Here is a 22909-nt window from a genome sequence, read left to right on the forward strand (position 1 = left end):
TCCAGGCTCGACGGGAGGAAACACAGCAGGGTGTCATCTGCATACGGTGGAAGCTGCTGGTGGGATTGTGATGCATGTTGGAGAGACGAAGCATTTTAATTCACTTCTTCCAGTCGCCAAACTGTTGTTGGCGGTGTTTCAGTCTGCGAGGAGACGAGTGTGTGTGGAGGCTTCATCCCTGTGTGGCCTCCTCTCTGCTGCCAGTCGTTAACATGCAGCTCTCTGCCTCCGTCCGCTTCAGCACGTCTGAATGTCATCCAGCCCCCTCCCCGTGTGTGTGTGTGTGTGTGTGTGCGCGCCACAAACAAACACCTCTTTCAGTCCAGAACAACACACACTGCTCCAACCTGAGAGGCTCATTCAGTTCTGCCTTCTTTTTGTTTTTTTTTTCCCCAGTTTTTTTTGTTTCAGATTTACACAGACAGAATTCATCCGTCCGTCTCCCTGGTGCAGTGGTTCGCTCTGTTCCCTGACCTCAGGAAGTTCCCCGGTTTTGAAGGGCTGTGACCTTCCAGGCATCACAAATCTGGATTTTTCTCCTTCATCTGAACATGGTTTCAGTTATTTAAGTGCATGAAAAGAAAAAGAATTCAGACTCTGATTCATCCAACAAACTGATGAAGTTGTAAAGATCTTCAACTCTAGGTTTTTCAGGGACAAGCTTGCAAGGAGCTGCTTTGAGAACTTATCACCTTTTCCAGTGCTTTTCTGGAAAAATGTCGGGATGCCTTTGGCAGAAATACCGACAACGCCGCTGTTTGCATGTCAGGCCACTAGTTGGCGCTGTGTTTTCATAGCATTAGGACCAAAAGTTGGCCAATTGACACCAACATTAATGCCTATTTCCTGCTATTAAGTGCAGGGAATGTGTTATTTTTCTAAAAGTGATGTCCAGTAGAGGGCGCTGCGACTCTCTTCATGCTGGGCTCCTCAGCCGGCTCAGTTTCTGAACCCGGCAGTTTGCCTCAATGCTGAGTTAAAAAGCAGTTGGCGAAAAGAACGATCACTCAGGGAGTTCCCCGTGACGAGCCGAACTAAAGCGCACATCACCGAACTTAAATCACACACTGCTAAACACTGTAGCCGAGTCAGTAACGGTGATTTGAATATTCCAGTCTCTCAGGCTGTCAGACCCATTAGAACGTTCGGATCAGGGATGGTCGCCGTCAAGAACCCGCCGTAGCTCGCTCGATCCAGAAGTCCAGAGATGAACGTCAGTGTACATGTGACAAAGAGAAACCTGTGAGAACAAAGTGTGTGTGTGTGTGTGTGTGTGTGTGTGTGTGTGTGTGTGTGTGGGAGGAATTGAGGGCAAACCGATAATGAGGCTACAGAAATGAAGAGGAATTAGGGTCAAACCCATATTGAGGCAACCGAGTGCCAGTTTGTACTGCGGTAAACATTTCTGCTTCCAATGAATCGATGGAATAATCAAAGACTTTCTTCAAGTGAAAACATCTGAGACGGAAACAGCTTTTCTGAAGGAGTCAAACCCGAATCATCTTGATCTGCAGCGTGTTCCTGGTCGTTGTCCATTTCTACCCAATAACAGAGGACGTTTCCTGCTTTCTTCTTCTCCTCATTAGTCAAATCCGCAGCTGCAGGTCAAAGTCGACAAGAAGCTTTCACCAGTGACAGACGAACCGACCTCTGACCTCTAAGATCAAACCGTGACTGTTGAAAGAGTTTTCCTTTGTGAAAGTGGAGGCTGAGGATGATGATGTCTGATCACTTGGACCTGAGTGACGCCGGTGCCGTCCTGACCCCCCATGAGGTGGAGATCCACAGGGAGGAGGACGCCCAGTGCCACCTGCTCTTCAGGTAAACCTCTGTCGCTCCTTCACCCGTTCAGCTGCTGTAAGATCAGCTTCAGTGGGGGAGTCGGTCACACTGGGGTGATCGATGTCCTCCAGGAGGAGGAGCGTCTTCCGGCAGCATGGGGGTTAAACACTCGCCTCGTAGCAACACGATTGTGAAAACAAGTCTGGAAATTTCTGTGTGGATTTTGCACGTTCTACCTGGATAGATGGTTGGACGAATGGATAATGGATGGATGGACGAAGGGAGGGATGAATGGATGGTTGGATGAATGGATAATGGATGGATGGACGAAGGGAGGGAGGGATGGATGGACGGAGGGAGGGATGAATGAATAGATGGAGGGAGGGTGGATGGTTGGACGGAGGGAGGGATTGAAGGAAAGATGGATGGTTGGATGGATAGATGGTTGGACGAATGGATGATGGATGGATGGATGGTTGGATGAATGGATAATGGATGGAGGGAGGAAGGGAGGGATGGATGGAGGAAGGGATGGATGGATGGATGGTTGGATGGAAGGAGACATGGACAGATGGATGGACAGTTGGATGGAGGGAGGGATTGATGGTTGGACGGAGGGAGGGATGGACAGATGGATGGATGGATGCATGGACGGAGGGGGGGATGGACAGATGGATTGATGGTTGGACGGAGGGGGGGATGGACAGATGGATGGACAGTTGAATGGAGGGAGGGATTGATGGTTGGACGGAGGGGGGGATGGACAGATGGATTGATGGTTGGACGGAGGGGGGGATGGAGGGAGGGATTGATGGTTGGACGGAGGGGGGGATGGACAGATGGATTGATGGTTGGACGGAGGGGGGGATGGACAGATGGATTGATGGTTGGACGGAGGGGGGGATGGACAGATGGATTGATGGTTGGACGGAGGGGGGGATGGACAGATGGATTGATGGTTGGACGGAGGGGGGGATGGACAGATGGATTGATGGTTGGACGGAGGGGGGGATGGACAGATGGACTGATGGTTGGACGGAGGGGGGGATGGACAGATGGATTGATGGTTGGACGGAGGGGGGGATGGACAGATGAATGGACGGTTGTCCACGTCAGCGGTTCGGATCAGAACCCGGCGGCGGCCGTGCCTGCGTTGCTTCGTGATGATCCAGCACAGCAAATGAAATGATGAAATAACTCCAGCCGGGTGTCGTTCTGGAGTGTGAGTGTTGCCCCAGACTTGCCCTAATGCCCCTTTCCCAGGTCAGGCTGCTGAAGCAGATCCTCCGGAGCTGTGATCTGCTGTGATCCAGCATCAGCTTCACCACCTGACCAGGACCTGGCTTTACTCTACTGGATTCTTCACTCGGTGTAAAGTTGACTCACTTTGCTAGATATGTAGTTAAAAGGCATTTTCCACCCCTGAAGGCACCAGAATCTACACCCGGGAACACTGTCTGTGTTACATGGTTATAGATGTGCTCTGATCTGATGTGTAAACAGCTCCACCACCACTCACTGAGCCTGAGTGTAAAAAGTGCCTGAACCTGAACGGAGCTCCTCCAGGAGCCGCTGATCAGAGCTGCACCGCCTTCTCCAGGGACTCTGGGCCATCCGATCACCTGAGTCTGAAGAGAGACGCCATTGCTGTGACGATTTGCAACATTTTCACTCACTCCTACTTATTTGTACTGAAGCGAAGCGGAAGCGTTTGGAGTTGTGGTTGTTTGTGGATTTGCTGGTTTGACCATCAAAAGAGTGAATGAGGCTGTTTGTGGCCCCTGAACTGAAAGGACATTTCCTGAACTGCAGCCCAGTTGCTCGAAACATTAATAAGCAATTATCACCCTTTATGTGAGCAACAGTTGGCAACTCGCCAAGTCAGTGAGTGTCTTCATAAAGACAGACCGAGCGACGCGCCGCCGGGTCTGGAAGGTTCTGGCAGAAGTTGGAGGCTGAGTGGACGTGCAGAAGAGACAATCACCACACAAAACCAGTGTGTGCGTGCGTGCGTGCGTGTGTGTCACGTGCAGCTAGCCCACGTTGCTGTCAGGGAGGCTGAAGGACGACGGTGTGTGTGTGTGTGTCTGTCTGGTGTGTGTGTGTGTCTGCTGGTTCACTGGCATATGATGAGAGATGTTGACATGAAAAGTGTTGCTCCAGTGATGAAGTGGTGACTGTTTGCAGATGTTTGATCTTGGAGATCATGTTTTCTGATAGACTAATTCAAAACAGGGTGATGTGAACAGGTTTGATCGTGTCTGTGATGGTCTGTGTGGAGGTGCTGAGAGGCGTTGTCCAGCTGGCCCTCCGCGACTCTTCATGGCAGACTTTATTCTGAAGTGCTCTCTGAGTTGTACACCGTCACAGGGTTGTCTCAGTCTACGGTGTTGAGACTTTTTCTGGCGTCTCTGATTAGGAATGTCCCAATCGGATCGGCAGACAATGGATCAGGGCCGATTTTTGATTGACCCAATCAATAAACCCTATTGGCAAATACAATTCAGTTGTATTTTAACTGATTACTCGATTATTCACCAGTATTCATCAATAACTGATGACGAGAATGAATACACAGCTGCAGCCCTACCACACAGCTGATCAGAGATCCTAAACCAAGACATTCCAGGCTGGTCTTCTGTGTTTCACTGTGCGAGCAGCTGGAGGTCGATCCAGTCCAGTCCAGTCCGGTCCGGTCCGGTCCGGGTTCCTACACCGGCTCTCCGGTGTGGATGGTACCAGTCAGTCATGGCTGTTCTCCTCAGTGGTCGCTCCACCGTGGTTTTCATTTGTTTCCTGTTTGCATGAACATCACGGCGTTTGTTTCTTCCTGTCATGAGTCCATTTACATGACCATGAAATCCGACGCCAGGAAGTGACTGTGGCATCTGTGTGTGCTGCTAATGACTGCGTGTGTGTGTGTGTGTGTGTGTGTGTGTGTGTGTGGTTTCCAGTTTGTAGAAACTGAATCTTTTGTGAGTTTGGAAGACGTAAAGTTTGGGTCCATACTGGTGTTTTCACCCGTTGAGAAGCGGAAGGCACTGGACCGGTGAAGGTGTGCTGCCATCCAGCAGCAGGATGTTACAGCAGAGCCACAGTCCGAGACCTGAAGTCAAGACGTGGCAGCTGGCCTGGTCCCAGTCCCCACATGTTCCTGTCTTGGACAGTAAATAGCAGTGAAGCAGTGTCCCTCACAGCCAGCATTCACCCGTTCACCCACCGGGACTGTTCCAGCGCCGCGGCTCGGCGGACAGAGAATGACCTGATGGCATGTGCTGTTTTCCAGGCAGCAGCTGATCGACCACCTGTCCTACGAAGACGTGAAGAAATGTTACCGAGGATCAGTAAGTCTCACCAGACCCAGCTTATTCAAATGTTCCAGGGTTTCATTCACCGTGGGGCTTTAATCTGTAGTTTTTCTATGCAGTGTTCACTTTACAAAGATGACACTTCGTTTCAAATTCACATTTTTTTTTTTGCTCTCATATGGAAGCGGCCGTGCAGGACAGACTGATCCGTGTCCTGCGCTGGTCTCTCCACAGACTGTCAGTAAATACAACTCTCAGTACCACAAACTGTTCCAGACCGTTCCACCCGAGGAGATCCTGATGAAAGGTACCAGGTCCCGCTGTGTGTGTGTGTGTGTGTGTGTGTGTGTGTGTGTGTGTGTGTGTGTGTGTGTGTGTGTGTGTGTTGGAATAAAGATGTCCCCTCTGGACAGTGTATTCCTGCGCGCTGCTGCGAGACATCCTGCTGCAGGGCCGGCTCTACATCTCCAGGAACTGGCTCTGCTTCTACGCTAACCTCTTCGGGAAAGACATCAAGGTGAGTGTTTGGTGTGTGTGAGTGTGTGAGTGTGTGTGTGTGTGTGTGTGTGTGTGTGTGTGTGTGTGTGTGTGTGTGTGTGTGTGTGTGTGTGTGTGTCCAGGAAGAACCTGGAGCCATGTCTCTGTGGAGAGTCTGCAGTCTGCAGGGTTCTGAGGGCTTCACGTTGTGGTCTCTGGTTCAGCAGTGGTCTCTGGTTCAGCAGTGGTCTCAGGTTCAGCAGTGGTCTCTGGTTCAGCAGTGGTCTCTGGTTCAGCAGTGGTCTCAGGTTCAGTAGTGGTCTCTGGTTCAGCAGTGGTCTCAGGTTCAGCAGTGGTCTCTGGTTCAGCAGTGGTCTCAGGTTCAGCAGTGGTCTCTGGTTCAGCAGTGGTCTCAGGTTCAGCAGTGGTCTCTGGTTCAGTAGTGGTCTCTGGTTCAGCAGTGGTCTCAGGTTCAGTAGTGGTCTCTGGTTCAGTAGTGGTCTCTGGTTCAGCAGTGGTCGCAGGTTCAGCAGTGGTCTCAGGTTCAGCAGTGGTCTCTGGTTCAGCAGTGGTCTCTGGTTCAGCAGTGGTCTCTGGTTCAGCAGTGGTCTCAGGTTCAGTGGTGGTCTCTGGTTCAGGAGTGGTCTCTGGTTCAGCAGTGGTCTCAGGTTCAGTGGTGGTCTCTGGTTCAGGAGTGGTCTCTGGTTCAGGAGTGGTCTCAGGTTCAGTGGTGGTCTCTGGTTCAGGAGTGGTCTCTGGTTCAGCAGTGGTCTCTGGTTCAGCAGTGGTCTCAGGTTCAGCAGTGGTCTCAGGTTCAGCAGTGGTCTCTGGTTCAGCAGTGGTCTCTGGTTCAGCAGTGGTCTCTGGTTCAGCAGTGGTCTCTGGTTCAGCAGTGGTCTCAGGTTCAGTGGTGGTCTCTGGTTCAGGAGTGGTCTCAGGTTCAGCAGTGGTCTCTGGTTCAGTGGTGGTCTCAGGTTCAGTAGTGGTCTCAGGTTCAGTGGTCTCTGGTTCAGCAGTGGTCTCAGGTTCAGTGGTGGTCTCTGGTTCAGGAGTGGTCTCAGGTTCAGCAGTGGTCTCTGGTTCAGTGGTGGTCTCTGGTTCAGGAGTGGTCTCAGGTTCAGCAGTGGTCTCTGGTTCAGTGGTGGTCTCAGGTTCAGTAGTGGTCTCAGGTTCAGCAGTGGTCTCAGGTTCAGTGGTGGTCTCTGGTTCAGGAGTGGTCTCAGGTTCAGCAGTGGTCTCTGGTTCAGTGGTGGTCTCAGGTTCAGTGGTGGTCTCAGGTTCAGTAGTGGTCTCAGGTTCAGTGGTCTCTGGTTCAGCAGTGGTCACTTGTTCAGAAACCGTCTCTTCACTAAAAACCAAACTGAAGGGGAAAGTGTTAAACCCATCCAAGACTCACAAACTCAACAGAAACTCGGCAACAAGTGTGTGTTCACCTGAGGAGCTGCTACTTCCTGCTGCAAAATAAAAGCACCACAGCAGATGCTCCTGACAGCACACGTTCCAATGAAACTGAATCAGTACCGGTCCGACCAGGAGCTCAGGTCCCCCCCCAGCTCCGGCTACCTCCTCAAACTCAAAGCTCCACACTCCAGAGTGTGTGTTTCCTCCCTCAGGTGTGTATCCCCGTGGTCTCGGTGCGCCTGGTGAAGAAGCACAAGACGGCCGGCCTGGTGCCCAACGGCCTGGCCATCACCATGGATACGGGCCAGAAGGTGCAGAGAGGCGCTCCCGATCCTGGATCCTCGCCGGGTTATCAGATCTGTGGTGACGATCCGCAGATCCACGGCTGGAAGATTAATTAATCGAAGAGGTTTTTGGCACGATGAAGAAAAGTCATAGAAAATTAATTTAAAAAGTGTACTGAATGCTGTAATCGTTCTCTCATTCTGCGTTATCTGTCGTTTTTCAAACTCAAAAACTTTAAAGGAAGCAAACAATCCATCTCCCTTCAGACTAATGATCTCTGTGTGTGTGTGTGTGTGTGTGTGTGTGTGTGTGTGTGTGTGTGTGTGTGTGTGTGTGTGCAGTACGTCTTCGTGTCCCTGCTGTCCAGAGACAGTGTGTATGACGTCCTGAGGAGGATCTGCACTCACCTGCAGGTGTGTTTCCTCAGCTTTCCTCCTTTAACACAAACAGTTTTTATTTTCCTTTTCTAGCTTCCATTTTAGTAATTTAGCAATATTTTAAAATCTATTGTTTCTTTTGTTTTTGTGTATTTTGGGCCGTTTTAGAAGTTTTGTCCCATTTGGCTGACTTGTGTTTTTATGTGTTTCTGCCTTTTTCAGCTGTTTTATAACGTTTATTCTTGTTTTAGTAGTTTTAGCCCATTTCTGATAAATATGTGTTATTTCATGAAAAGAAAGTTTTTTTTGTCACAGATTTCTGAAATTTAAATGATATATTAGAGGTGCCGTTTATTTTAACAGTTTATGTCATTTTAACTGTTTTAGACACTATCTCTAGTTCATTTTACCATTTTTTGGGGAATTTTAACAGTTTAACCTCTTTTCTTACCTTGAAGCAGGTTATTTCAGCTGTTTCAGACATTCTTTCCACTTTAGGTTTCTTATTTTAGCTTTTCTACAAATTTAATCCTTGATGTTATTTTTCTGTTTCCCTAGTTTAGGATTTTATTGGTTCTTAGCCATTTTTAGCTTTATGGAACAGTGTGTGTGTGTGCGTGTGCGTGTGTGTGTGTGTGTGTGTGCGCAGGTGAACGGGAAGAGTCTGAGCCTGAAGCAGCTGCTGGAGGAGCCCAGCTCTCTGTCCATGGTAACTTGACCTTTGACCTCTGACACGGTGGAGTCTGCATGTTCTCCCTGTGGCTTCACTCCGTCACACACTTCAGGAGCTTCCTGTAGATGAAGTGCAGGTTTGGCGCCTGCTGTGTGGAATGGTTGATGTAGTTTATATGACTGTAAATCAGTCATCATGACTTTTATTAATGATTATTAAGGAAGCCAAACAGAAGACCGCGCCGGCCGCCTCTGGCCGTCTGCTGATGTCTTCATGTACTGACAGGGTTTGCTCCTCGTTACAGTAATGGAATATTTAGAAATGGGGACAATTCCAGAACCTTTAAAGTCAGCCTTGAAAGCAGGCATGTGAATGTTCTCTCTGTGGAAAGTGTTAAAATAATGAGGACAAAAAGTCAGGCTGCCTGAAGCGACTCCAGAAAGCCTCAGCATCACCTCCACCTAGTGGTTATCAGTGGTAACGCAGGCTGAACACGTTTACCGTAATAATATCTTAATTAAGAATATTGAGCAAGATTTAACAGTTGAAAACACTCCACCAGGGCGTGCCAGTTTATTAGTGTCAGTGCAGTCGATTTAAAGACCTTTTTTACTTTAAACACTAAAAACTGGCTGTGAGCGGCTAAATAACACCATTTTAACTTTCATTAATAAACACTGCAGTGTGTGTTTCAGTGTGTGTTTCTGTCAGGATGGTTTCAGTGTGTGTTTCAGTGTGTGTTTCTGTCAGGATGGTTTCAGTGTGTGTTTCTGTCAGGATGGTTTCAGTGTGTGTTTCTGTCAGGATGGTTTCAGTGTGTGTTTCAGTGTGTGTTTCAGTGTGTGTTTCAGTGTGTGTGTTTCTGTCAGGATGGTTTCAGTGTGTGTTTCTGTCAGGATGGTTTCAGTGTGTGTTTCTGTCAGGATGGTTTCAGTGTGTGTGTGTTTCTGTCAGGATGGTTTCAGTGTGTGTTTCAGTGTGTGTGTTTCTGTCAGGATGGTTTCAGTGTGTGTTTCAGTGTGTGTGTTTCTGTCAGGATGGTTTCAGTGTGTGTTTCAGTGTGTGTTTCTGTCAGGATGAATATCCAGAGGTGTTGAAGTGGAGGAGGAAGCCCCCCCTCCCCCCCGTCTCCTCCTCCCTCCCAGACCTGCTGGGAAACTCCGCCCCCAGCCTCGCCGCTGACCAGCCCTTCAGCACACACACACTCACCGGTGAGGGGGCGGGGCTAGTGGGACCACATGTGGTCTGGAGCAGGTCCTGACCTAGACCCCCCCGGTCCCTGCTCCCTGCAGACGGCGGTTTGGAGTCAGAGAAGGTTCTCCTGGCGGAGCCGGTGAATGAGATCAGCCAGCTGGAGCTGCAGCTGCTGAAGGTCTTCGTTCTGCTGTGAGTCGTCTGAACACACACCGGACAGAGACGTTCTCACACACCGTCCTTCCATCTTCATCTTTTCAACATATTTACAATCCTGGTTTAAACTATCAGGACAGAAATCACGATACCGTCTTTTCGCTCCTCCCGGTTCCAGAACACTGCTGAACATGATGATGGAAGTACGAGTTCATGGTTTCATTTGTTCATCAGTTCAGATCACATCTTTGATTTTTCCTTCTTATGAACACATTAAAGGCTTTCAGGCTGGATGTTGTGATTGTGAAGTGACCGAACAGGGTGAGCCTCGTGTCTTTAGATGAGCCTGAAGGATGAGTGTATGTTAGAATGTTGCGTTCTGAAACTGAAATGTGATTTTAAAAATACTCCTTTAAAAGAAGACATTTCACAGCTTTTCGAACCAAATTTTCTTTAGTTAAAACTGATATGATCCAGCCTGAACTCATCCAGTCCAGTAAAAAGCTCCTGTAATACCTCCTTCATCACACGTCTCCAGGTGTTTCCCCGCTGTTCAGAGAGTGTGTGTGTGTGTGTGTGTGTGTGTGTGTGTGTGTGTGTGTGTGCGTGCGTGCGTGCGTGCGTGCGTGCGTGCGTGCGTGCGTGCGTGCGTGCGTGCGTGCGTGCGTGCGTGTGTGTGTGTGTGCGCGGTGGTTCTCCAGGGTTCTCCTCCTGGTCCTGTTGTCCTGCTATCTGGCCTTCAGAGTGTGTCGTCTGGAGCAGCAGCTCAGCCTCCTGACCAGCCAGCCCCCCCTGAGCGAGAGGTACACACACACACACACACACACACACACACACACAGTGTCAGCTGAGTGTCATGTTCCAGATGTTCTCTGATCTTGGTGTCTCTGGATGTTCCAGATGTGGAGAGATGCCCTGCTGGCTGGCCAACCTGAAGACCGGAACCTGAGCCCCCCTCCCCGAGGTGAAGGTCCAGTTAGCGGGGGGAGCTGAGAGGAACTGGTTCTCTGGAGAACCGTGGTAGCAGCGTCTGGACGTCACATGACCACGAGCTCCGGCGTCTGGAGGGAAAACCCTGCTGGGTTTTAGACTCCTTTAGGCTTCATTTAGATCTGAACAAGACACTCCGTTAGACATGAAGACTAAACCACCCCCCACCCCACATGTCTGCCTGGAGGAGGAGGAGGAGGAGGAGGAGGAAGAGAGTGGGTCTTACTGGAACCCGATCCAGACCAGCTCCTCTCCTCCGTACAGCTTCCTGTTTTTTATTAGTCTGATTTTAGGCTTTTATTTTCTAATCCTCACACACTGATAGTCCGAGACTGCTGCTGGAAAAGTGACGCCGCAACAAATGAAAGGGTCAAAATGGGAAGAAAATAGTATTTTTTCTGTTTCATACATTTAGTCTGACATTTATCTTTAAAGGAATACTTCACCCAAAAAACGATTTGGCCTCATTTTCTACTCACCCTCATGCTGAGCAAAACTCTGGGGCACTTTTTTGATGTCTGAAATGCAGCTGGAGATCTGGGGGGATTTTTGTTGTCAACAAGCTTCCATATAACAGGGACCAATAGAGCCCGAAAGAAAAAGGTCCATAAAGTCCACAAAACGTGCCTATTTTCCTTCATACTGCTCGTCCGCTGTAATCCAAGTGTCCTGAGCGGGTAACGTCCATAATTAATTCGAAACGGGGTCATTTAGTACATTTTTCAAGAGTAAACAGTGCTATATCGTACTTCTGCAGTGCACGTCTGCGCGCGCACCCTGAACTACGGAAGCCGCGGCAGACCAAGACAGACGCTTGGCGCTTTCAGGGAGTACTGTGCTAAATTGCAAGCGTAGGAGAAGAAGTTCAGCTGTTTACACTCTGCTGTGAGCCTGACGAGGAGGAGGTTAGCGTTTCCCAAGGTAGAAAAACTTGATAAATCATTAATCAAATCAAAAACATGGTTCAATGTGTGCCTATCCTGGGTGCTTCAATCAAATGAAGCGCAGGTGCCTGGGGAGATCCCGTTCTGTGACTTTCCACAAGTTACCTGTCCAGGTCCCTGAAAGGCTAAAACTGTGGCTAGTAGCTCTTGGCAAGGATACCGGGACCGCCAACGTGGATTCGCTCAGGGTCTGTAGCGAACACTTTTCAAAGGATGAGTTCCGAATGTGTAAAGGAAGACCTTTACAAGAAGAAATCGTTTTTTGGGTGAAGTATTCCTTTAAGTTTAGGAACAAAGAGCCTCCTGTAGACCCCCCAGCAGGAGCATTATTCAGAAGACAGTGTCGTCGGTGGTCATAATGTAATGGCTGATAGCTGTCTGTACTGAATGCCATGACGTTGCGTTTTGGGATGAATACACTGCTGCAGATGTTCCAGATGTTACGGTCTGTGTGCTTTCAGCGTCGTACCAGTAGTGAGTGGGGATGAGGAGGAAAACGAGGCTCCACTCCTGGAGGGTGTGAGGAAGAACATGCAGACTGCAGGTGTTCAGACTCACGCAGGTGGCCTGCAGGATCTGGTTTCATTAATAATCTTTATTTGTACAGTTGGGATCTTAAAACAGCGCTGAGGAGGAGAGAGACGGTCCAGCCGAGTTCAGTCCCCGTCCCTCCCAGACGTCCCCCCCGTCTGCGCTCCGTCTCCTGGTGTCTCCTCGCTCGTCTCTGTTCTCTGGTGTCCACTGTCTCTGGGGGGCCCTGAAGCCCCGCCCCTCCCAGCATGCATCATGCTGGACGCCAGCAGGAGGCGCACGTCAGAGTGGGGGTTGGCCACCGTGTGGCGCCGCACGCCGCCGGCCTTCTCCAGGTACGCCTCGCCCTCCTTCTCCACCAGCGGGGACAGAGAGCCGGAGTCCCAGGGGTCCGAGGAGCCGCGGTGCTGCGTGACCTTGACCTCCGGCCGATGACACGAGCCTGCTGCAAACAGGGAGAGTCTTAAGCCCCGCCCACCGGCTCCTGAGGTGAAGCTGAATAAATCTTCAGGCTCCAGACCGTATGAAAGCGTCTGATTGGTCTCTGAGGGCGCCGGGTCCTCGTCCTCCTCAGCTTCATGAAGGAGGAAGAGTCTGCCTCATCATCCTCACCTGACAGCACGTCGTTCCTGCTGTGAATCACGTTGCTCAGATACGGAGACACGACGGCTTCCAGCAGACGCTCCAGCTGGAGGTACTCCGGACTGGGACCCCCGGACTCATGGACCCCCTGCCGGGGACAACAAGACACTCAGGACAACAAGACACTCCGGTCCCAGAGGCTGACAGAACTTCAGATCCCCGCGTCTCCAGAACATCACACAATTACGAGAGCGCCACATTTGTTGCATAGTTGGATTTTTAACTGAAGTCACAGGACTGAATAATATGTATCAAAATATTCCTTGACATACCATCTGACACCACTAGATGTCAGCGTGTGACAGCAGAAAGCTGCTGCAGCCACAGGAATCCTCCATTTGACAGAGCGAGAGAACCATTGAGGAAAAGCAATATTTAAACTACTGTTATAAAACATGGGGCAGAAAAGTGACTCTCAGGGTCTTGACCTATGTGACCTATGAAACTCAGCCCTTTTCATAAGGGGTGCAAAGTTTAAGTTGAGATGCAGAAGTTGAACACATGCCAGTGAGAGGCTTTTATTCTGAAAGACAGGTGTAGCTATAGGTCACCTGGGTCAAAGTGAAAGGCCCGGGCTGAACCCGGGCGTCACCTCACCCCTGGCAGCCAGACGGAGCTTGACCATTTGTTTCTTTACAGCTTTTATTTTTTAAATCTCTGACAGACGCTCCATTCATCTCTGAATCTGACTCTGAATGAAGTAGGAGCTGGTTTCATCCTCTTCATATTCCTGTTTCTAATCAAGATTTTGGGTCAGAAATGACAAAGCCGTTCTGTGTGTTCAAATTTAACTTCATTATTTCAGCAGCGAAGTCAAAACTTGGACCAGCAGGCCAGAAGCACCAGACTCGAGGAAAAGAAGCTGAAAACAGCGTTTTGCAGACGACTTCTGAGGCACTGTGGCTGAGAACAGCACGGAAATCAGAAAGCCTGCAGCTAAAAATTAATCACAAATCAGATTACTGAGAATGGCCATTTTCGGCCCACGGGCCATGTGTTTGACACTCTCTTTAATAAAAGCTACTTTAAACAAGGAACCTTTAAATTTCTACTTTGAACAACGAGCAAGTAACTACTTTTTTTTAAAGAAGCATTCAGGAACATCTTAATATTTAATGAAACAAGGCAGAAAGAACGGCTTTTCACTGTGTTTCAGCTGCAAAAGTAAATTCAAAGTTCTGGCTTGTTTCAGTAAATAGTAACAAACAGCAGCAGAGAAGAGGTGCAGCGTGAGCAGCAGATGCCGAGGCTCACCGACGCCTGCTCGTCTCCAGGATCGGCTTTACCTGCAACACCAGCAGCATCTGCAGGAAGGCCGGAGGCGGCGGGGCCGCGGCGCCCACCGCGGCCTGCAGGGGGAGCCGCAGCAGCACCAGGTTTCTGAAGGCCAGCAGAGACATCTGCCTCACAGTGAGCTCCTGACCCTGGAGGACACACACACACACACACACACACACACACACACACACACACACACACACACACACACACACACACACACAGTGTCAACAGCCTCTCCACTCTGAAGGGTTCAAACATGAAGGAATTCTCGATATGAAAGGAAAACGATTCTGACTAATTTTGGCCTCTTACATGTTCAAACTGTGTTTTTCTTTTATTTCACTTCAACAACAAACATAAATGTCAATATGAACTTTCACAAAAGCTGTGGAAGGTTGAGCAGCGTCTGACTGGCCGCCCTGACTCCGCTGATCCCGCTCCGATAGCCGGTGTGTTTACATGAACCTTCTCAGGACAGATTAAGGTCTGGGAATAACACAGCTGCGGACCTGGACCGGGTAGAAGATGGCCTGCAGGGTGGGGAGGGTCTCTGTGAAGAACCGGTTCCAGGCGTCGGTGAGGACGACCAGCTGCTCCTCACCTGACGGAGCAAAGAAATCTCCAGATGATCCAACAGCAAGAAGGAAGGACGCTAATTCTTCTTCAGTAGCAGGTTCTGTACCGCCGGACTAGTTCCAGGACAATACCCAACCTTCCCTCCATTTCTAAAGTCCTCGAAGTTGTTGAAGTAAGCTTTGAGACCATTTATATAATGACAACCTATTAGAATCTTTTCAGTCAGGTTCCAGAGACCAGAAACCAGGTTCTAGAGCTCATCATGGACCAGAGACCAGGTTCTAGAGCGCATCATGGACCAGAGACCAGGTTCTAGAGCTCATCACAGACCAGAGACCAGGTTCTAGAGCTCATCATGGACCAGAGACCAGGTTCTAGAGCTCATCATGGACCAGAGACCAGGTTCTAGAGCTCATCATGGACCAGAGACCAGGTTCTAGAGCTCATCACGGACCAGAGACAGCTCTGGTCTAAGTCACTAATGATCTTCTCATGGCCTCAGATAAAGGACTGGTCTCTGTTCTGTTAGATCTCATTGGTCCTATTGATCAGAACCTTCTCCTACAGAGACTGAAACATAATCTGGATTAAAGTTTCAGCATTAATCTGGTCTGGATCAGTTTTATCAGACCGGTTCCTCCACGTTTTGTTTCCTGGTTGAAAGTGTGAACCTATAAACACTGACCATCATCTCTGCTGTGGAGGAGAATCTGGTCCAAGACTCCAGAAAGGCCTCGAGTCAGCAGCTGGTTCTGCAACAGCAACACAGCAGACAACACATCAAATACGATTCACACGACAAGAACAGCTGAAAGTCTCGTTTATGCTGAAATCAGGTGAAATTGAGCGTCAGTCCTTACAGCAGCTTCACACTGAACTCAAACCGAATGCTATCCTGGGGTTTGGGTCTGAACCCTTATTTCTGTCAGTCTGACTGGAGGAGATCAAACTGGTTCATTCACTACACCCCATTCAGTCAGCAGGTCAATCCCATGATGCTTTGTGGCATGATCCCACATCCAGCCTCAGCAGGAAGTCCTGCAGATGATTTGTTAGCTTGTTGTGTTTCTTCAGGAAGTGAAACACAAAGGATCTTTCTCCTGGTTCAGGGTCTGACCAGGATTCACTGCTGGAGCACAGCAGACCCCCAGAAGGTCCAGGTTCAGGCCCCAGCTGGGCCTTTCTGTGGTACAGGATAGGTTTCATGACAGGTGGGCTCAGTTCAGAACAGGTTCTGGTTCTGAAAGACACTTGAACAGCTGCAGGTTCTTGACTGAGGCCCGGGACTCTGAGGTTCTCCTTCAGAGCCGTGCAGCAGGCCTACCTGGAAGTAGTCGCTGATGAAGGAGCCCATCTCGGTCTTCAGAAGCCACCTGCACACAGGAAGAGACAGTCTGGACCATCAGCCGGCTCGTCTCACCGCGTCATGTAACTGAACCGGAAACTCTCAGCTCGTCTTTTTAACCGTTTTACAGCCGAGTCGCAGCTTTTTAACGTGAATGAACGTGACTCTGTGCTGCTGGTCCGTTACGTCAGGAGGCAGAGGAGGGGTCACCTGATGCTCTCGTTGAGGCTGTAGAGCTCGTTGTTCTGCAGAGCTTTTCCCTGGAAGACCCTGATCACAGCCGACTGGACCCTGAGAGAAACAACAAGCTCCGGTCAGCTCGGACCATCCTCCAGGGGATCATGACCTTCATCAGAATATGGTGGGTTCTGGAACATTTTCTAATGAAGCTGCTGGACAGCCGGAGAACCCCGACAGCTCCGAGCTTCCTTCCTTCCTCTCTCCGATGCTTCACTGTCGGATATGAGGAACACACACTCCACTGCGAGCAGAACGCTGCCGGCTGACTCCGGATCTGCTGGAGTGCCATCAGGCTTACAAAGGGACTGTGTACAGGGACCATGATCTGATAACATGTCTGTCAGTCTGAAATCAATAAGCTCATGTTTTACAAACCACAGGACTCTTCCAGTCATCCAAAGTTACTTCATTCATTCATTCATTCATCTGAGGTCAGAGAAGGTCACATCCACAGATTTACTGTGAAAAGTCGTTGGGATCCAACAGCAGGAGAAACACTTCCGGTGGTGTGGCAGCTACAGGCGTTCTCTTTGACTGAGATGAGGGTTGGGTCTTTATATCTTCTTTTATACCTCTATTTAGAATTCTGAACCTTGAGTTGAAGTGGTTTTAAAGAGCGCTCACCCCTGCTTCACTGACTCCAAGCAGAAAAAGCTTCTTGTTGCTTTTTTCCTGCGACCACTGGCATTTTATTGTGAAGTGAGTGACTCAGCGGGAGCAGAGGATGTGACCCTGCTGCCATCTCTGCTTCCTCCTAAACATCCTGCCGGGCGCTGCGGAGAGCAGGAAACAGCCGCCGGCCCGGCACGCCTCCAGCACCCTGGAAACACGCTGCCGGCGGCGGGCCGGGCAAGATTTTCAACCAAAGAGGATCCAACTGTCCAACAAGACGAACGATTCGTTTCAACAAAAACTTTAAGCGTGGGAGAAGAGTACCGTGTTAGTCAAACACACTGCAATGCTGAGTTTTGTGATGTTGTGATAAATCTGGAAGAATTCTATGATAATATGATGATAAGTATCTGATGCTGAAGTCTTTGACGTTGACGTGACGCCTGTGCCTGGTTTAGTTTTTCATTCAGTGACGTGCCGGGCACTTGTTGGGAGAGAGACGAGTGTTTTCTTAAACAGTACATCTGTGGAAAGATTTATTAACCTTCACGTAAAAACGATCAGTTCATATTAAAAGTTTGGATGTTTTGATTGAAAACATTCAGTCTTGGCGAAGATTAAACCTTTCTAAAGAGAATACTTCCACATAGTTTTGACACTTTTAATTTACCTCTGTTAAGAAAACACTGGAATCAAAGCATCAACCCACACCAAGTGAAGCGCTTTGGCCCCAGTAGTGGACCACAGCTGGACCTGGGCTTCCAGAGCGTTCCAGACTGCAGTCTGAGTTTCCTGGTCTGGTCTGGACGTGTCAGACGCTGCTGTACCGTGTGCTAAAGCTGAGAACGCAGATCAGACCGTGAGAACGAGTGTTGCCTCATGAACACTTTCACCGCAAGAAACCTCTGGTGCACATCTCTGTGCAGTTTGCATGTTCTTTCTGTGCCTTTCCGACTATGGGGTTCTCTCATAATCCAGAGGCCATGGTGAAGCAGTGTGTGAGTGCGATGCAGGAAAGGAGAACGCTCCAAAGTGCTCGTTAAGCTAGCGGTAGCTGACCTGTTCCACACGGTGGCGTTGGAGATCTGCAGGCCGGGCGTGCTGGCGTGGAACCGCGCCAGGTCGGACAGAACCGGAGAACTCATGAAGCGAGGCCTGGGGCGGCGGAACGACCCCATCATGCCCCCCGACTGCTGTGGGAAGAAGCGGTGCAAAATGAGCAGGGAACTCCACGGAACACCCCGGAACACCCCGGTGGCGTCCGCAGACGGCGCTCGGCCAGCATTCTGACTCCGAGTTCTCCAGAACTCATAAATCCTGGAAGAAATAGTCCTGGATAGTTAGGACACAGCATGGCCTCAGTAATGCTTCAGATCCTCCAGGATCTGGTGAAATCCACTAAACGCTTCCTTCAGCTGCTTGAACCGAGCGGCGAGTCTGAACCAAACCACGGGCGAAGGGAGCAGTTTTCCACCAGCTTGGCATGAATCATGTCTTTCCAGCGCTAAGCCCTCCTCACCTGGATTAATACGGCGTGCTGGCTCTTTTCCACAGACACAGCTTCTCATTTCTAAGAATAGAGCGTGGCATGACTCCTGCACTGCGCCCTGACCGCCACTCTCGCCTTACAGCATGAACATCAGAAATCTGACTCGGAGCCTGGGGACTTCACAAGGTTCACTACTGCTAGTGAGGGTTTCCTCTCAAAGCGCACCGACGTTTGAGGCTAGGTCTATGAATTTCTCACCATTAAGAATGAGAACGTGTCCCTGTTGGTCCAGCAGTGATGGACGGTGTCTTTACCCAGAGCCAGCTGGGACTGGGGACGTTTCGGTCCCTGTAACGGGCAGCAGGCGGCTCCTGCATCCCACTGCGGACCCGACCAGGGGAACGCCAGCGAAGACCGGCTCTCAGTGGACGACTGGAGCTGACGGCACCGATGACCAGCTGCCGTCCTGGTTACAACCGCGGTTTAGCTCCCCCACACTGCAGACCGAGACGGAACGGCGACAGCAGCGGGTGTTTTACACGACCCTGTTTCCTCAACCAGCAAAAAACCACAAGCACAAAGTAAAGTCTAAAGAACGACTGCAGGTATCCAGCTAGCAAAAACAAGACAAAAAAAAATAAGTCAGAAGGACAAGAAAAGAACTGAAATGTCAAGTGAGAAAAAATCCAAACTGATCCAGTTTCAGTTTCACAACAATAAAACCGAAAAACACCGTTTCAGCCTCTGCTTCTGCTGCTCAGAGAATTCATTACATCTGGATCAAAGCCTTCATCGACTGGATCAGGAAGACAGACCACAGCAGTGACGTACGTGGACGGGTCCCTGCAGAGGTCAGAGGTCAGAGGTCAGGGACACTCCTGAGGATTTCTACGTCCTTCCTGGACTCAGCGATGTTTTTCTGAAGGGGGGTCCGGACCACCAGGATCAGGGTGAAGGGACTGATGAAGGCTCAGCTTCACTCTGGGTCGACGTCTCGCCCTGAGAGGCCGAGGCTGAGCGAGCTGACCTCTACAGCTCCGACCCCGGCAGGACAGTCGGCTCTGGACGACGAACATCCACTGATACTCTGATATTTCGTCCTCCAGAGCAGCAGAGACGCTTCAACTCAGGAGACGGACGCCGAGGCCGCCGCTTGTTTTTCCTCAAAGACAGAGACAGAAATGAAAGACTTGCTTTCTGAGGTGTGAAAGTAAAGCGAGGCTGACACTTCTCACACATCGAGAGTGGAAGTGTGTGTGTGTGTGTGTGTGTGTGTGAGACACACCCAACGCAGCAACATGTGATTGAAGCTGAACTTCAGACGCAGCTGCCGGCATCCAGAATGGAGAGAGGCTTGACAGACGCGCCGAGCCTTCACAAGACGCTCACACGGCGGTTTAGAATTCATCCTGTCTTATTCTTCCATGAAGCCTAAAATCAACCAGTTTCAGTTCCTTTTCCTTCTTAAACCGGTGAAGACCGTCCTGAGCTCATTTCACATCCTCACTAGAGACAGACAGACCCTGAGGAGCCTGTTCTTCCTGACGGTGAGAAAACGCCACCAGACCACGTACCTGCGTCCCGCGGACGGCTGGAAGCAGTCTGCAGACGGGAGGCCCTCCTGACGGCGCCTCTGCTCAGGTTCTGCTTCCTGTTGATGGCTGCTGCAGCCGAGCATCTTTCACAGGATCTGATTCATTTAGAAACACGGTCGCACTCTGCACCACAGCTTCCTGTGCGACGAGGCTGACCCGCCACGGCGTTCTGCGCTGGCGGGCTTCTCTCATAACCCCCTTCACAACACGGCAACAGCGAAGGTTCACCCAGCAGCGGCGCTCACTTTTATCCTATGGCAGAAAGAATGGAATCGCTCACTGAGATCAGAATCCAAACATTCAACGGAGAGACTGAAGTCAGTCAGCCAAGCTAAGAACATTTAGGAGGGCGGAGGAGCTTCATGAGTCAGACGACCAAGAGGCCGAACTCAGACGGAGCCGGGAAATTCACCTCCAGTCCCGCGTTCAGCGGACAGGAAACGGCCTCCTCGCCGTCTGCTCTCGGAGACAGACCAGGTGTTGCAGTACCACTGGCAGCCATGGGGCGGCAGCGCCGAGCAGCTGGTGGTCTGAGTGGAGAACCCTCGCTCCAGTGAACTGAGGTACGGCTGTAGCGACGTCTACTCCCACTGAGGAGCAGGTATGGTGTTCATGTGGAGCTGAAACGAGGCCTGAAGGACCTGCAGAGGTCAGAGGTCAGGCTGCAGCACTGAGACGGCGTTAAACCGGCCACTCCACGAGCCGACCGTCCAGTCAGCGCAGCACTTCCTGCTGGTCTCTGCTTCCTCTTCCAGCCGTCCTGACCGAGGCGTCGCTGAGCGCCGAGCGGCCCGGCCTCAGCTGAACCCTGAGACGCCACAGGGGTTAAAGGTCGCCACCAACGCAGCCTGAAGTCCGCTCATGAACCCACCACCGGCCAGAGAAGCCAGAATACAGGATCAATCCGGCGCGCCCTGCTCCAGCAGCGCTGTGTGTCCGACGCTGCTCTGCCAACTCAAACCGAGACGTGAAGGCACAGCGCAGATGTTTCCGTGTTCAGAGGAAACTCCGTCACGACCCCCCCTCCGGTCCCACTCTGATCAATAACCTCTGCTTTTCCTTGTTTTGGCGGTACTCTCGGACGTGGCAATGCATGATGGACTATGTGCACAGGTGGAGAGTAATTCTAATAAAATGAGGTAACTGGAGGGAAGATTCTGAAAGCAAAATCAAAGCTGGTGGCAACAAGCTGGAGTCAGACTCACCAAGCACCAGAAACTGCTTCCAAATCAGGCTGTGACTCTGGCTCCAAACTAAATCCTGAGTTTTTTTACTTTTTTCACTGAAAACTCAATTTTCCAAAGCAAGAGTTCTGTTTCGTGAAACAAAAAAAGGCAGCAGAGTAGATAGAAAGGCCATCCGTTGCTCAGCCCTACTGAAAAACAACCAAGACAGTTTCTGGATAAAGCTTCAGTTCTGTGTACAACAACACCAACAGAAGGCATTGTGGGTAAAAAACAGTGAGTGAACGTTGAAGTCTCCGTATTGACTCCCCGACCCGTCGCCATCCAGATCAATACCCCCACACACTCGGCAACAACACACACTAGAATCACAACCCCGGATCGTTACCTTGGTCTTAAAATCCCAGCAAATCCTCCGGAGGGGTCAGCAGCTCATGACCCCGGCGCTCCGAGGAGCTCAGTCAGCCCGGAGCGGCTCTCTGCATGGAGTTAGAGGGCTTAGTGGCTTTAACACACACACACACACACACACACACACACACACACACACACACACACACACACATTAAGGAATTTAAAGCGGCTCAGTACAACCTGAACGTAGTGGAAGGCCTCTGAGCACCAACCGCCACAGTCCAAACAAGACCTGCCGCTCCACCCAGGACGGATGTGTGTGTGTGTGTGTGTGTGTGTGTGTGTGTGTGTGTGTGTGTGTGTCTAACTCCAACGCCCCCAAACTACAGCCTAACTGATCAACTACTGGAGTGTCCTCCGCCTTTCCCGACAGTGCTCCAGGTGAGGGTGTAGCTCCATGTGGGTGCAGCGGGGCAGACCTGGGGTTTTCCCTGGACTCATTGGTTTTCTGAGACAGAACACCACCCGAACACACCTGAACGCACCTGAACGCACCTGAACACACCTGAACACACCTGAACGCACCTGAACGCACCTGAACACACCTGAACGCCTGAGCGCCACAGCGCCCCCTGCACCCGGACTGGGTGAACTGCTGAAAGCCTCTGCTGATCCCCGTTTCGGGAGAATCGCAGCAGAACCCAGATCTGCTCACTCGCGACATGAACGCGCACAGCTGCACAAACTCCGGAGCACTGAGAGGGGTCCACGTGCACTTCCAGCACCACCGTGCACGTCCCGGGGCGCGCGCAGGATGTGCGGACTCACCTCGGCACACTTCTCCCTCCGCTTCTGTGCGCGCAAACTACTTCGCCCGGGGAGCAGACGCACGCGCGGGGGCTTCACGCGGACGAGGCTCCACGGTTCCGCACGCAGGAAAAACACCGCAAGGCTCCTCACGCAAAGAGGACGAGGCGCCACTTCCTCCGGCCGGCAGCCGTCCTCCCCGCACGCACACGCTCCGCGCTCCATTCTCAAGGAGCCGCGGTGTAACGAGAAAAAGTGACCGCGGGGCAGAACGGTCCACCGGCCGCGGGAGCGCGCTCGTGGGGTTTCACCCAAAGTTTGTCTGCTTCTCAAAATTCTTAAATAACCACAACATAGAAGAGGCCAGACTGTTCTTCTGATCCGCTGAAACCACTCCCCTCACTGCCGCTGAGTTACTGCTGCATTAAATAACAAATATACTCTCTAAGTTTCATGTTGCTCTGTAAAAACTGTAGAACTGTTCTCTCTGAAAACGCTTCCAGTAGGGATGTTTTTTCAAGATAAGAAAGACTTTAGAAAATAAAATAAATCAAAGGGACACAGTTAGTCGGCACCTCAAGATGATAAAGTTTTTTTTTAAGAGAAACACATAAATTACAACAGACAACCGGTCCGTCGATCAAAATAGATAAATGTAAATGAATC

At 50.6% G+C, this 22909-nt stretch overlaps 2 protein-coding genes across 11 annotated transcripts; one reads left to right on the forward strand and one right to left on the reverse strand.

The window, feature by feature from the left end:
• The first annotated feature begins 1717 nt into the window (after positions 1–1717).
• Positions 1718–10602, forward strand: LOC115391482 (GRAM domain-containing protein 2A-like). Its single transcript, XM_030095757.1, has 11 exons — positions 1718–1821; positions 5069–5126; positions 5325–5397; positions 5504–5607; positions 7181–7279; positions 7595–7666; positions 8280–8339; positions 9379–9514; positions 9596–9689; positions 10355–10456; positions 10554–10602. Exons 1-11 carry the CDS (start codon positions 1718–1720, stop codon positions 10600–10602), a joined length of 951 nt encoding a protein of 316 aa, XP_029951617.1.
• A 1601-nt stretch (positions 10603–12203) lies between these two features.
• On the reverse strand, positions 12204–22565 carry LOC115392006 (proline-rich protein 5-like). 10 transcript variants are annotated; one of them, XM_030096485.1, is made up of 12 exons: positions 20311–20437; positions 19878–20150; positions 19331–19734; positions 19135–19146; positions 17874–18007; positions 16173–16253; positions 15942–15990; positions 15303–15369; positions 14551–14642; positions 14047–14184; positions 12731–12848; positions 12204–12563 (listed from the first exon to the last, which is right to left on the reverse strand). In XM_030096485.1, the coding sequence occupies exons 5-12, from the start codon at positions 17993–17995 to the stop codon at positions 12244–12246; spliced, it is 987 nt and encodes a 328-aa protein (XP_029952345.1). In that variant the 5' UTR covers positions 17996–18007; positions 19135–19146; positions 19331–19734; positions 19878–20150; positions 20311–20437; the 3' UTR covers positions 12204–12243. The 10 variants fall into 10 exon arrangements, with proteins under 10 accessions (XP_029952345.1, XP_029952344.1, XP_029952346.1 ...); XM_030096484.1 differs by having other exon boundaries at positions 17874–18004; positions 19135–19734; XM_030096486.1 differs by lacking the exons at positions 19135–19146; positions 19331–19734 and having other exon boundaries at positions 17874–18004.
• Between the last annotated feature and the right edge of the window lie 344 nt (positions 22566–22909).

The sequence above is a fragment of the Salarias fasciatus genome, chromosome 7 (genome assembly GCF_902148845.1).
Source record: "Salarias fasciatus chromosome 7, fSalaFa1.1, whole genome shotgun sequence".
Taxonomy (NCBI): Eukaryota; Metazoa; Chordata; class Actinopteri; order Blenniiformes; family Blenniidae; genus Salarias; species Salarias fasciatus.

What these genes read in the sequence shown, in the direction of transcription:
- LOC115391482 (XM_030095757.1), top strand. Translation starts at nt 1,718, where the DNA reads ATGATGTCTGATCACTTGGACCTGAGTGACGCCGGTGCCGTCCTGACC. An exon ending in AGAAATGTTACCGAGGATCA is followed by an intron (nt 5,127 to 5,324) that starts GTAAGTCTCACC and finishes GTCTCTCCACAG; the next exon opens with ACTGTCAGTAAATACAACTC. An exon ending in CCATGGATACGGGCCAGAAG is followed by an intron (nt 7,280 to 7,594) that starts GTGCAGAGAGGC and finishes GTGTGTGTGCAG; the next exon opens with TACGTCTTCGTGTCCCTGCT.
- LOC115392006 (XM_030096479.1), bottom strand. Translation starts at nt 22,468, where the DNA reads ATGGAGCGCGGAGCGTGTGCGTGCGGGGAGGACGGCTGCCGGCCGGAG. An exon ending in CCTCCACAGCAGAGATGATG is followed by an intron (nt 14,643 to 15,302) that starts GTCAGTGTTTAT and finishes TTGCTCCGTCAG; the next exon opens with GTGAGGAGCAGCTGGTCGTC. An exon ending in AGATGCTGCTGGTGTTGCAG is followed by an intron (nt 12,849 to 14,046) that starts GTAAAGCCGATC and finishes TGTCCCCGGCAG; the next exon opens with GGGGTCCATGAGTCCGGGGG.